General features: G+C 37.3%; 1 protein-coding gene across 2 annotated transcripts in view; it reads right to left on the bottom strand.

Annotated features, from left to right (window-relative positions):
• Positions 1 to 13,606, bottom strand: part of Abhd3 (abhydrolase domain containing 3, phospholipase) — a 52,640-nt gene that overhangs the window by 37,182 nt on the left and 1,852 nt on the right. For both annotated transcript variants that reach the window (XM_027935693.2, XM_027935692.2), the window contains exon 3: positions 13,200 to 13,382. In XM_027935693.2, coding sequence (XP_027791494.1) covers positions 13,200 to 13,382 — 183 coding nt within the window. The remainder of the gene's footprint in view (positions 1 to 13,199; positions 13,383 to 13,606) is intronic.

Below are 13,606 nucleotides of genomic sequence, written 5' to 3'. Positions count from 1 at the left end.
AGTAAGGGGTGGAGTGATAATCAGTAAGGGGTGGAGTGATAAGAACATTTAGGGATTAACTATTCATACTACTCTAATTTCAACTATAATAAAAACAGATAAAGTTCATTACTTTTAACTACATGTCAGATCACGTTCTAAGCACTTCCTGTGAATATTAATATTGGAGTGACTCATTCATTCATGGGAAACTTCACTAAAAAGAATGTTTCCTAAACAAAAGATGGAGTTACAGCTTGTAACAGAGAAACAAAATAACAATATAAGGTTCCTAGCCTTAAGGAGAGTGCCATCTAGATAGATTGAAAAGCTATAAGCCATATTTTCAGTGGAGTGACTACAATAAAAATGGAATCATGGGGCTGGGATTGTGGCTCAGTGGTTGAGTGCTTGCCTAACATGTGTGGGGCACTGGGTTCATTCCCCAGCACAACATAAAAGTAAAATAAAGCTATTGTGTCCACCTACAATTAAAAAATAAATGTTTTAAAAAAATGGAATCATAAGGCAGCATTAAATTCAATGTCCAATGAGTGGAATATATAATAAAGCCCTGGGGTGGGGTTGTGGCTCAGTGGTAGAGTGCTTGTCTAGTATGTGTGAGGCACTGAGTTCAATTCTCAGCATTCAATATAAATAAATTTTTTAAAAGTCCATTGACAACTAAAATGTGTGTGTGTGTGTGTGTGTGTGTGTGTAAAGACCCATGAGGTCAGGATAGGCTGAGTTTATTAGGAAAGTTTTATGGAAAAAGTAGATAACTCTCATGCTGAGAAATGAAAAACGTAAAGATTATAGTAGAAGGAAAGTAGGACTATTATGAATGGAGCAATGTGAACAAGATATAAAGAATATATAAAATGTTCTCAGGATGAAAAAAAATAGATATTTGTTGAAATATGGCTATATACAGAATAACAATAGAAAACAAGAATGGAAAAATAGATTAGGAGGTTTCTAAATGCAAGGTTAGGACATGACTAGGAGGTTCTGCTTTCAGGAAGGTCAGGGTAGATCCTATCAGGTCAACCCTTCCATAGAATAATAACTATATATTCCAAACAAAATATCAAGACAACAGAGAATGAAAACAGAAGTTAAAAAAAAAAAAAGGCAGAAAATACAAGTTAACACTAGAAAGTAGAAACTGACATTGGGTGGGATTTCATATTTTTACAGGTTTTTATTTTTGTTTTGGCTAAGAAGAGGCAGTAGTTGGTATTTTTCAATGATAGATTAAAAAAAAAAAAAAAACACCCCAATGGGAAAGTTCAATCTTACAGGTTTGAGGAATTAGACAACAAAGTTTAGAGTAACTATAATAATTAGACCATGAGGGATACCTTAGAAAGTAACACAGAGGAAGAGTCCTAAATTATGGATAAAAAAACTGGGCCACATCTCTGATTAATCCTTCATCTTTATCTGTATCTACATCTATTTCAATATTTATATATGAGGCAGAAACTAGGTGAAATTTAATGTCTGGTTATCACAGATATGGCAGAGTTTGAAGCTTGAATTTAGCCGTATTTTCTTTCTTTAACAATCTACTTATTTTCTTTAAAGAGGATTTTTTAAACCTTTATTTTATTTTTATGTGGTGCTGAGGATCAAACCCAGCGCCTCACATGTGCTAGGCGAGCACTCTACCACTGAGCCACAACCCCACCCCACTCCCCGCCATATTTTCTTCCTTATTAAAAAAAAAAAAGAAAGAAAGAAACTAAGAAAAATCAATCCTCTTTTGAAAAATATTGCACAATTCAGAGTCTCTACAATGGATAATTCAAACTGTTCACAACACTATTCAAAATTAATAGACCATGAAGGAACAGGAAACATGACCTATACTCCAAAAGATAAGATAACTGACCCTGAGATGATCCAGATGCTAGAATTAGCAGATGAGTATTTAAAGCAGCTATTATACTAAAGCTCAAGGACATAAAGGCGTAAAAAATGTTTGTAAAGAATTCGAAAACTTCCAGGTATGGTGATACATACCTATAATCCCAGTGACTTGGGAGGCTGAGAGGGGAATGATAGCAAGTTCAAGGGCAGCCTCAGCAACTTAGTGAGGACTTCAGCAACTTAGCAAGACTCTATCTCAAAATGAAATAAACAAGGCTGGAGATGCAGCTCAGTATTAGATCAGTTTGTCTAGCATGTGGAAGCCACTGGATTCAATCCTCACCATTGAAAGAAGAAAAAAAAAAAAAAGAACCCTGGTGATCTATGTAACAATATCAAAGATATTGTAACTGTGGTTCCTAAAGGAGAGGACAGGAAGAATGGGGAAAAGTATTTAAGAAAAAAAAAAAAACTCCAATTCCAAATCTGATATAAAAAGACATGAACTCAGATTAAAAGGAGGGTAACAGAGAAACAAACAAAAAACTAATAAACAAAAACCCTCCAGAAAACAAATAATAAAATGATATACTTTAAATCTACCATATCAATAACTATACTAAATGTAAAAGGACTAAAAATTCTAACTAAAAACTAGAGACTTTCAGACTGAATAAAAAAGAAAGTTCAAAATATATGTCTACAACCCATACACTTTAAGTATAAAACGAGATATTTTGAAAGTTACAATATGAAAAAAGACATATCATAGCAAAAGAAGGCTGGAGTGGCTACAATAATATCAGATAAAATATACTTCATGACCAGAGATTAAGGACAAATAATAATGATACAAGACTTAATTCATATTAAGACTAAGAATCAGGGCTGGGGTTGTGGCTCAGTGGTAGAGCGCCTGCCTAGTGTGTATGAGGTACTAGGTTTGATTCTCTGCACCACATATAAATAATAAAATACAGGTCCATTGACAACTAAAAAATATTAAAAAAAAGATCAAGAATCATAATCATGTGTGTAATGCATATCAGAGTTTCCATATGTAAGAAGCAAAAATTTACAGAAATAAATGGAGAAATAGAAAATTCACAATCATATTGGTTTTAATGCTTTATATCAGTGAAACAAAAAAATCATTAAAATGTAAACTATATAACTAATAACAAAGTATTAATCTAATTTATATTTATTGAACACTACAATCAGCAATATCAGAAAAATTATTCAAGAAATTGTAATTCCTGGGGATGTGGCTCCATGGTAGAGGGTTCGATCCCCAGCACCAAACATACAAAAAAATTATTATAATTCCTGAACATTGCCAAACTTATTACATCATAAAAGTAGTAAAAGGAAGGATTAGGGATGTAGCTCAGGGGTAAAGCATGTGCTTAGCATGCATGAAGCCATGAATTCAATCCCCAGAACCAAGAAAAAAAAGTAGTAAAATAAATTACCATAGTCCAAGTAAGTTTTTCTAGAGTATAAAGCTTTAGAAATCAAACACAAGCCCAGCATAGTGGCACACACCAGTAATACCAGAAACTCAGGAGGCTAAGGCAGGAGGATCACAAGTTCTGGGCTAGCCTCAGCAATCTAGCAAGGCCTTAAGCAACTTAGTGAGATCCTGTCTCAAAATTTAGAAAAACAGGGCTGGGGTTGTGGCTTAGTGGTAGAGTGCTTGCCTAGCAGATGTGAGGTACTGGGTTCGATTCCCAGCACCACATATAAACAAATAAAATAAAGGTCCATTCACAACTAAAAATATTTTCAAATTAATAAAAAAGTAAGTAGGGGATTTGGGGATGTGGCTCACTGGTTAAGTGCCCCTGGGTTCAGTTCCTAGTACCCCCTCCACAAACGACATGAAAATTATACATATTAGGTGGTATAGTGTGATAATTTGATGCATGTATACAATATGTAATCATCAATTAGGGTAATCAGAATTTCTATCTCCTTAAACATTTATCATTTCTTTGTGTTAGGAATCCCTGAACTCTTTTCTTCTAGTTCTTTATAAAATACACAATGAGGGCTGGGGTTGTAGCTCAGTGGCAGAGCACTTGCCTCGCATGCGTGAGGCAATGGGTTCAATCCTCAGCACCACTTAAAAATAAATAAATAAAGATACTGTGTTCATCTACAATTAAAAATTATTAAAAAAATAAAATACACAATGAATTGTGGACAATATTCACCCTAATGTGCTATAGAATATTAGAACTTATTTCTCCTATCTAACTATATCTTCGTATCTATTATTCAATTCCCCCGCTCCAAAGCTAAATTTAATTGTAGCAAACCAAAGTAGCAATTCTGGTTATCTTTTGCTGATCAAAAGTTCTAAGTGACACTATGAATTTAAAAACCAGAACAGCAAGTCAGCACGTTAATGTTTAATGAAATGAGCAAATAAATTTTTTGTTCACAAAAAAAAATTAATGAATGCAGATTATTTTTTAGGCATATTTCAAAACCAGTGGCCAGAGGGGGAAAAAAGAGTCAAAATTATCCTTAATGTCAGGAAGGTGAAAAACTTATATACAACTAGCATCAAGAATTCTCTTTAAACCAGGTGTGATGGCGCACACTTATAATCCCAGAGGCTTGGGAGGCTGAAGCAGGAGAATCACAAGTTCAAAGCCTGCCTTAGCAACCATGAAGCGCTAAGTAACTCAAATAAAATACAAATAAGGGCTGAGGATGTGGCTCAGTAGTTGAGTGCTCCAGAGTTCAATCCCCTGTACCCCCACCAAAATAAAAGAATTCTCTTTAAACCAGGTAAGGTAGCATATACCTGTAATCCCAGCAGCTTGGGAGGTAGAGGCAGGATCTCAAATTCAAAGCCAGCCTCAGTAAAAGCCAGGTGCTAAAGAACTTAGTGAGACTGTCTCTAAATGAAATGTCAAAAAGGGCTAGGGACGTGGCTCAGTAGTTAAGTGTCCCTGGTACCAAAAAAAAGAATTCTCTTTAAGAGGCTGGGGTTGTAAGCTCAGTGATAGGGCATTTTCCTAGCATCAGGAAATCTTTTCCAGCCTAGCATGGTGGCATACACCTGTAATCCCAGCAGTTTAGGAGGCTGAGGAAGGAGTTCAAAGCCATCCTCAGCAACTCAGCAAGACTCTGTCTCTAATCAAAATATAAAAGAGGGGCTGGGGATGTGGTTGAGTCCCCTGGTAAAAAAAAAAAAAAAAAAAAATTATTTCAGTGCTCTTTTATATTATTTTATTGGAATCTTACCCTCCTATTCCCTTGTCATCTCTGACACTCAAAGTTATGGAGCTTCTTTCTGAGGGTCTCAAATTCTATCTTACTCATTTGCATTCTACTCCATGTCTCTGATATTTTTCATAGATTCTGTCAACTAAATACCAAGTTGAATTAGCTCTATGTTTCATGTTCCTAGTGTTCATTACTAACATAAGTCACAAGTCACTGCTGGAAACTTTATTACCAGAGACAAGTATCACAGGATGATGTAGATTCCAGCAGCCACTGTTAGTAAGGCATTTCCTTCCTGCTTCCTGGACCACCCATTGCCTGGCCAGGCACACTGACGTTATTGTCTCTGCACCTTCTTGGAATGCTTTCTTCCTGGTAAATAGGGCCTACACAGTAAGCACCTCATTTCTCTCTGAGACTAGAACAGAGACTAGAACAGAATAGTGAGGCTCTTCCATAAGTTAAACAATGGCCCTGATTCACTCTTAGATTTCATAGCCAACACTTTTTAATTGTTCGTTATGGGCCAGGTGCCAGTTAATATCCTTTATATACATTACAAGCAATCCTCACAATACTAGGAGGTGTAAGATATTGTTACAAAGGAGAAAAGTGGGGTGCAGAGTGGTTAAATAATCTGTTTGTGGGGCTGGGGTTGTGGCTCAGCAGTAGAGCACTCGCCTGGCAATTGTAAGGCCCTGAGTTCAAATCCTCAGAACCACATAAAAATAAATAAATAAAGGCATTGTGTTCAACTATAACTAAAAATAATATTTTTAATAAAATCTGTCCCTGGACATACAAGTTATTTGACGGGAAGATTAGATATTAGAATAAATTACTTAAAACATTTAACAAAAATATGATTTAAGAACACTTCAACACCAAGAAATGCATTTGATTAATGCCCTAAGCAGACAATGGCAATTTTATTATATTCAAAAACAAATGAAAAAATGGATACAATTTCATGTGCTAAATTCAGAGCAGAGCCCAGGCAGATCTGACTGAAGAATCCTCTTAACCACCTCACTGTGCTACCCCATGCAATCTGAGCTAGTAACATTCAAGTCTTTTTCCATGAAAGATGGGAGTTCTGAACACAGAGTACCCTTATGGGCATACCAACACTGATAAAAAGAGCTTTGTCCCTGAAAGTGTGTTCAATGAGGTATCGTTTTGTAGTAGAATATCTAATGAGTTCTCTAGAGAATGGCACCACTTGTCAGAATCCATCATAACTTTCCCCAGAATATTATTAAATAGGCTAAACTCTTTGGTGTTTTTTAATATGCATTAACTAACATAGCTAGTCTTGTGAATAATCAATTGACAACCTTATTCCAAACTTTAAAAAACCAAATTGTTTTAACAACAAAAATGAATTACTGAGCTAAAAAATATCCTCTGGTGTTAATTCACAATCATTTCTTATTTAGGATACTGCTGTCAGATTGGAAGGAGGCAGTGGGGACCCATTTTTTTTTTTTTTTTTGGTACTGAGGGTTGAACCCAGGGGGACTTAAACACTGAGCCACATTCCCAGCCCTTTTTAAATATTCTTTTTAGAGAAAGGGTCTCGCTGAGTTGCTTAGGGCCTCGCTAGATTGCTGAGGCTGGCTTTGAACTCAAAATCCTCCTGCCTCAGCCTCCCCAGCCACTGGGAATGGAACTCACACTTTTTTCACTGCCTCATTTTTCTTTGTTTAACCCCCTTCATTTTGCCTCCTTCAAAGTCTACAGATGACCCCTAAGGCACCTCTAATGCTGCAAGAAGAGCTAAACATCATAGAAAGTCATATATTTATGGCTGTTGCTTCTCCTAAATAAAAAATTTCTCAGGCCCAAACCCCAAACTTGAAAACAAATGAACATTTAAAAGATTTAAAAGCAGCCAGGCTGGAGTTGCAGCTCAGTGGTTGAATACTTGCCTAGCATGCCTGAGACTCTGGGTTTGATCCCCAGCACTGGCCAAAAAAAAAAAAAGCAGTCAAATTTTCACATTTGAACCACTTTTAAAATCATGTCCCACTTTAAAATCTCAAAAATATAAAGGATGGACAATGGCATCCTTGCTACCAGTAAGTGTGATCTGCAGTGAAAAATAAAAGACTTTGATCCTGCCAAATCATATAAAATCAGTGCTTTTTCTAAGTAGCAAAACAAACAACACTCCCCCCAAAATCAAGTGGCATGAGAATAAGAAATTTCTTGAAACACAAGTCTGCAATGTTTACAATGTTGAAAACCCCAGAATGATCCTTTTCCCTCTTCTAACAACTCTTCCTCTGCCAGACTCATCAAATGTTCTCCTTGCCCTTCCAGCTATATCTGACTCTGCTGACCTACTCTATCTCTCCACAAAATGTCCCTCTTGGTTCTGATATTTCAGAATCCTACATTCAACTCTCTGACTGCTCAGTGGTAGAGGCTGCTAATCATCTTCCCCTTCTTCCTCAATAACAGACGTCCAAAATAAAATTTAATTTTTAAGCTTCCCTTGCAGTTAAGCGCAGACCAATGAGAAACAAGCAAAAGTGGTGTGCACAATTGCTGGATTTTTCTTTTGCAGTGCTAGGAATCAAACCCAGGACCTCACATATGCTAGGCAAACATCTATCACTCAGCTACACCTCCCCATCAGCCCCTTGGATATGCATCTTTAAAGAAAGATGGCACTTTGGGGGTATCATTTTAATTGCTTTCTTGGGTCCTGGAATGCACTATAACTAGAGTCGAAGCAACATGATAAGAGCCTGGATTCCTGGCAGGGTAGAACACCAGGAAAGCTGTGGTCCACCTTCTTGGATTTTTTTTCATGAGAAAGAAATAAATCTGTGTCTCTTTTAAACATTGTTATTTTGTTTTCTGTCACATGCAGCCAATCCGGGTCCTTTCTAATGCATGCTTCCCTACTTCTGGACTCTGTCACTTCAACTAGACTACATGCTCTTTGGGAATATAGGTTCTGATACTGTTCTTTACAGTCCCAAAATACTTAATGACTGACCTAGATTTCAGTGATCCTATTATTATGTAATTCTGGATGAGACATTCTTTTAATATTAGCTGGGGGTGGAATATAATATTATACGAATAAAAAGGTCAAGGTAAAAGATGATATAGATGTTGTTGTTTACTTTTTTCTCCTAGCTTTTGTTTTAGTATTGAAGACAAATTCAGAGAATGGGAAAAAGATTTAAGAAAATGGAATATTATCCAGGAACATAAAATAATACCTATGAAGCTATGTTTCTGCATGGAATTGCTTACTTGTTTTGAGACAGATTTTCACTTACATTACAGAGGCTGGTTTTGAACTACTGGGCTCAAGCAATCCTCCTGCCTCCTACTGAGCAGCAGGAGGAACAAGACTACAGGAGTTCATCACCATGCCTGTCTTGCAGATTTTTTTAAAAAGCAATCTAGAAAATATAGATAAGATCTCAACAACTTTTTCAGCTGCACAGGTGTAAATCATTAGAGCAAACTATCTTTTCTCCTGTTCTCTGGGTTTCCATGAGGAGGGTTTCTCTCTAAATATTCCCTTGGCCTTCTGCTTTCTTTATGTTACTCACCCTCTAAGAGGTGGATGACTTAAGTGATTGATGAAATTTAGAAGAATTTGAATGGTTCAGCACTTTTCTCCTCTCAGGGTGGGTATGTGCCAGAGAGATGTTCTGCAATCTCCCAGAAGATGGTCAATAAAAGCAGGCCAAATATTCCCTATCCAATTCTATTTACCTTTGACTTACTTTGGAACACCTTTGTTCACACTTATCTTACAAGAACTTTAGCCTACTTTCCATCCCATCAATCATTAATTTTGAATTAGTGAAACTTAACAGAAAAATATTTTGTTTTTATTCGTTTTCAGAAATTGTTTAGCATCAGCAATAAACTCTTCTGTTTCATTTGTCCATATGGTGAGAATGAGATTCTAATGTCTAACTCATCTCTCACCAGTGAAGCACCAACAATTTCCTGGTGACCTAATGGAATTCACAACCCTTTCTAAACACTCAATTTTAGACCAGATAATAACTGGGGCCAGAAGGCCAAGTGTATCCCTTACTACAGAGATTAGTCATACTGTCGATGAAAGTCTCTGTATAATAGATGTAAAAACACCCAAGCATTCTTGCAAGCAAACTAGACATTTATATTTCCTAAGAGGTAGGTTGGCTTGTACTTCCTCTTCTAAATTATAAAACATTTTTCTACTCGGATCAGGGAATAGAGGACAAGAAGGAAGATATAAATACTTTCTAAAGACTTCCTTTGTGCAAGGCACTGCACCATGTACTTTACACATTTCAACTGAAGTAGGTGAGAAAATTGTGATGTGCCAAGTTTTGTTTATCTATCTATCTATTTATTTATTTGGTATGAGGGGATTGAAACCAGGGGCACTTTACCACTGAGCCGTATCCCCAGCCCTTTGAGACAGGATCTTACTAAATTGCTCAGACTGGCTTTGATCTTGCAATCCTCCTGCCTCAGCCTCCCAAATTGCTGGGATTACCAGTGTACTTCACCCTGCCTGGATGTGAAGTTCAATTATATTGCCCAGGGTCACTCAGTAAGTGACAGCTCCAAGATGTCAATTCAGGCCTGATTCCAAAGCCCACATACATGCTGCCATATTGGACAGCCTTCTATACACCCTGTTCCCTGCCAGATCCCCTGATACAGTATTGATGACTTAGTACCATTTTGTCTCCTAAGGACTCAAATCAGCCTTGTGTTAAACTTTCAGATCTATTTTTTACCTCAGTGGTCTTTGAAACTACTTGATTTTTTTTTTTTTTGTGGTACGGTGCAAAAATATCTTGTAGCTCTTTTTTGAAGGGGGTGGGGGTTACTGGGGATTGAACCTAGGGGCACTTCACCTCTGAGCTACGCTACCATTCCTTTTTTACTTTTTATTTGTGAGATAGGGTCTCACCAAGTTTCTGAGGCTGGCCTTGCACTTGAGATTCTCCTGCCTCAGCCTCCTGAGTTGCAGGAATTACAGTTGTGTACTGCTATTCCCAGCTATTTTGTGGCTCTTCCTTGTCAAGAGCAGGAGTCTATTTCCCTTCTCTGAGCTGAATATCTGATTTGCTTTGACCAGTAGAATGTGGCAGAAGCAATACTGTGGAAATTCTCAGTTTGGGCCTCAAGAAGCCTTGTAGCTTGTAGCTTTGGGGCTGGGGATGTGGCTCAAGCGGTAGCGCGCTCGTCTGGCATGCGTGCGGCCCGGGTTCGATCCTCAGCACCACATACAAACAAAGATGTTGTGTCTGCCGAAAACTAAAAAATAAATATTAAAAAATTTTTTAAAAAAAAAAGAAGCCTTGTAGCTTCTACTTTTGGCTCTTGGAATCCTCTGCCACCAAATGAACAAGCTCAGGGTGAGCCCAATGGTGAATGAGACCACACAGAGTTGAGAAGAGTCATCCCAGCTGAAGGGCCCCAAGCACAAAGTTGTCCTGCCAGTTGACCATAAACACACAAATCATCCTGGTCAAGACCTGAAGACCTACCCAACTAGACTCAGCCCAATTTACTGACTCACAGAATTGTGAGCAGAATGGTTGTTGTGTTAAGCCATTAAATTTTGGGTTGACTTGTTATACAGCAAGGGTAACTGATACAGCCTCTCTGAACCTAGATTCAGAGATCTTTGAAGTTAAAAATAAATTAGCATAAGTTCAGAGGCCATTGAAAAGTCTACTGACAATGGCTTATTCATCTATTCTGCACCCTACAAATCCAAATCTTATTCATTGTTAGCACCCTTTAAACTCAAATGGGTTACGTTTTCAAGCAGCTAATGATTAATTGGTCCAGGCTTCCCTATCATGTATTCTTGGAGGCAAGTAAAAACATTTCATAACTCTTTGTATTTCTTCATGGTACCTAGCACAAAGCCCTGTTGTTGTTATTATTATTATTATACCAGGGACTAAACTCAGGGTGCTTAACCACTAAGCCACATCCCTAGCTCTTTTTATGTTTTATTTAGAGACAGGTTCTCCCTAAGTTGCTTATGGCCTTGCTAAATTGCTGAGACTGGCTTTGAACTGATCACTTGCTGATGATCCTTAGCCTCCCAAGCCACTAGGACTACAGGCGTGTGCAATCACACCTGGTCACAAAGCCCTCTATCATATATCCTCAATAACTTTTTAGAATCAATAGAGAGACAATTTTAATCTTGAGGGAATTTAGAACTTTACTATTGCTTTGAAGCATAGTGTAGAGATAGACCTGGGAATAAAATTTGGCAACTTTTTACAAGTGATAGACAAAAACCATATATACTAGCAACACCAGGTGTTATGAAACTTAGTCCTTGAGTTTCAATTACATTATTTGTTTGTTTCTTGGTCCTGGGGATCAACCTCAGGCCCTATTCATGGTAAGCATGCATTCCACCACTGAGCTATATTCCCAGCCCCTTAACTAAACTGCTTTGTTTTTGTGGTACTGGGGATTGAACCTAGGGCACTCTATCACTGAGCTACATCCCCAGTTCTTTTTATTTTTTATTTTGAGGCAGGGTCTTGCTAAATTATTCAGGTTGGGCTCCAACTCACAATTGTCCTGTCTCAATCTCCTGGGTAGCTGGGATTATAGGCATGTGCCACCATGCCTGGCTGGACTACATTGTTTTTAAAAGCAGTTTCTAAGTCTTGGGAGACAGTTCAGGCAAACTGTAGAATCAGCAATTTAAATATGTACAAAAAGGCTTTAAGGTCTTCTGTACTTTCTGAGCATGACTAAGTTTTAGCAAAAAAAAAAAAAAAAGTGTAAGCAAGCCTGATATCTAACTGGTTGGTGCTTAAACAAGGAAAAAATGAATTTCTGCTACTGCTCAGAAAATTTATGGAACACCATAATTCTGGAACACCATATCATAGTTTCAGAATGTCACTTCATAGACAAAATAGGCTTTATCTATAAAAGATCAGAGTTAACTTGTCAAAATTGAATTCACCACTGTAGCACTTCGTCCTTCACATCAAATTGTTTTTATTAACATAAACATAACATCAGTTATTCACAAGACAAATGTTCCAAGTTCCACGAGAGATACAACTCTACTTTAAATGCCAATGAAAGAGTGTTCCATTATAGTAATTATCATCAGCTAAAAAGACTGAGGTACCAAAAAACCAGTATCTTTCACAATGACCTTGCTTTAAGATCCTAGAGCTCAGGGCTAGAAGTATAGAGTGGTAGAGTGCTTGCTTAGCATGTATGAGGCCCTGAATTCAATCCCCGGTATCAATGAACTTGAAACTTAAAAGATGCTAAGTCACTTGCAAAATATTAAATTGTACCTGGTGACTGAGTTGAATAATGGTTACTCAAAAATGCTGTGGCGTCAAGTGGACATTAGCCATGCTCATCTACAAATTTAGGTGGACAAAAGAGATATGGATCACCAATGGAAAAATAAGGATGACCTACAGATGATTCTGAATATTTTTTACACTTGGGATCTTAGCCAGAGAGACTAAAATTAGTGAATAGAAGGTCCAAATACAGAGTGTGACAGGAACTACTGTGTAGTCTCTGGAATTTGTAACTATTGTTGTCCATAACACTCCCTCCATTTGGTTCTACTGTTTCTCAGATCTTGGGGAGAGGAAGGGTGTTCTCTCTCTCTCTCTCTCTCTCTCTCTCTCTTTTAATATTTTTTTAATTATAGATGGACACAATACCTTTATTTTATTTGTTTTATTTTTATGTGGTGCTGGGGATCGAACCCAGTGCCTCATGCATGCTGAGTAGGTGTTCTACCACTGAGCCACAACCCCCACGGGGGGAGGGGGTTCTCTTAATTCTCAGGTGATTCTAATTTCATTCCTTCATTCAACCTAAGTGTGCTGAGCGCCTACTATGCCAAGTCCCATTTTTTAGGAGATGATTCAGCTATATATTTTCCCAAAAAAGGGGATAAAAGGAAGCAAAAAATAATAATTGTAACTTAAAGGATTGCTTAATCCATGCAAAAAACAATACATATTTCTGAAACACACATGCAGATATATTTGTAGCTCATTTAGGATGAATTCAGTGAAAAGTGGAAAAAGGTCTTTTACTGGTACCTGTATCCCAATTCTTCACTGAGATGGATCATATGAAGGATATAGGATTCCTTGCTTGTTCCAGTGAGGCCAGGTAACAATAAGATAGTAGGTCTGGTACTGCCATCCGTATAACACACACTGTTATCATTATCAAACCAGTCCAGTGAAATCTGTCCTCCATCAGCAGTTTTAATAAGTTCACTGAAAGGAGCAATTCAAAAGACACTACTCACCAAGTGTTTCCAGTTCTTTTTTAATTTTAGTGTCTTAATGCTATAAATGTACACCGTTATTTGGTCATCACAAAATGACTTTTTTTTTTCCAGCAGTCACATGCACACACACCTATATATGATTTCCTTTCATTACAAAGATGTTATAAAGATTAATACCATAATGTACTTCCAGCAGCCCAAGAAAAATTT

This window comes from Marmota flaviventris, chromosome 16, assembly GCF_047511675.1.
Source record: "Marmota flaviventris isolate mMarFla1 chromosome 16, mMarFla1.hap1, whole genome shotgun sequence".
NCBI classification, from domain to species: Eukaryota; Metazoa; Chordata; class Mammalia; order Rodentia; family Sciuridae; genus Marmota; species Marmota flaviventris.
This window is presented reverse-complemented; position numbering and strand designations above follow the sequence as displayed.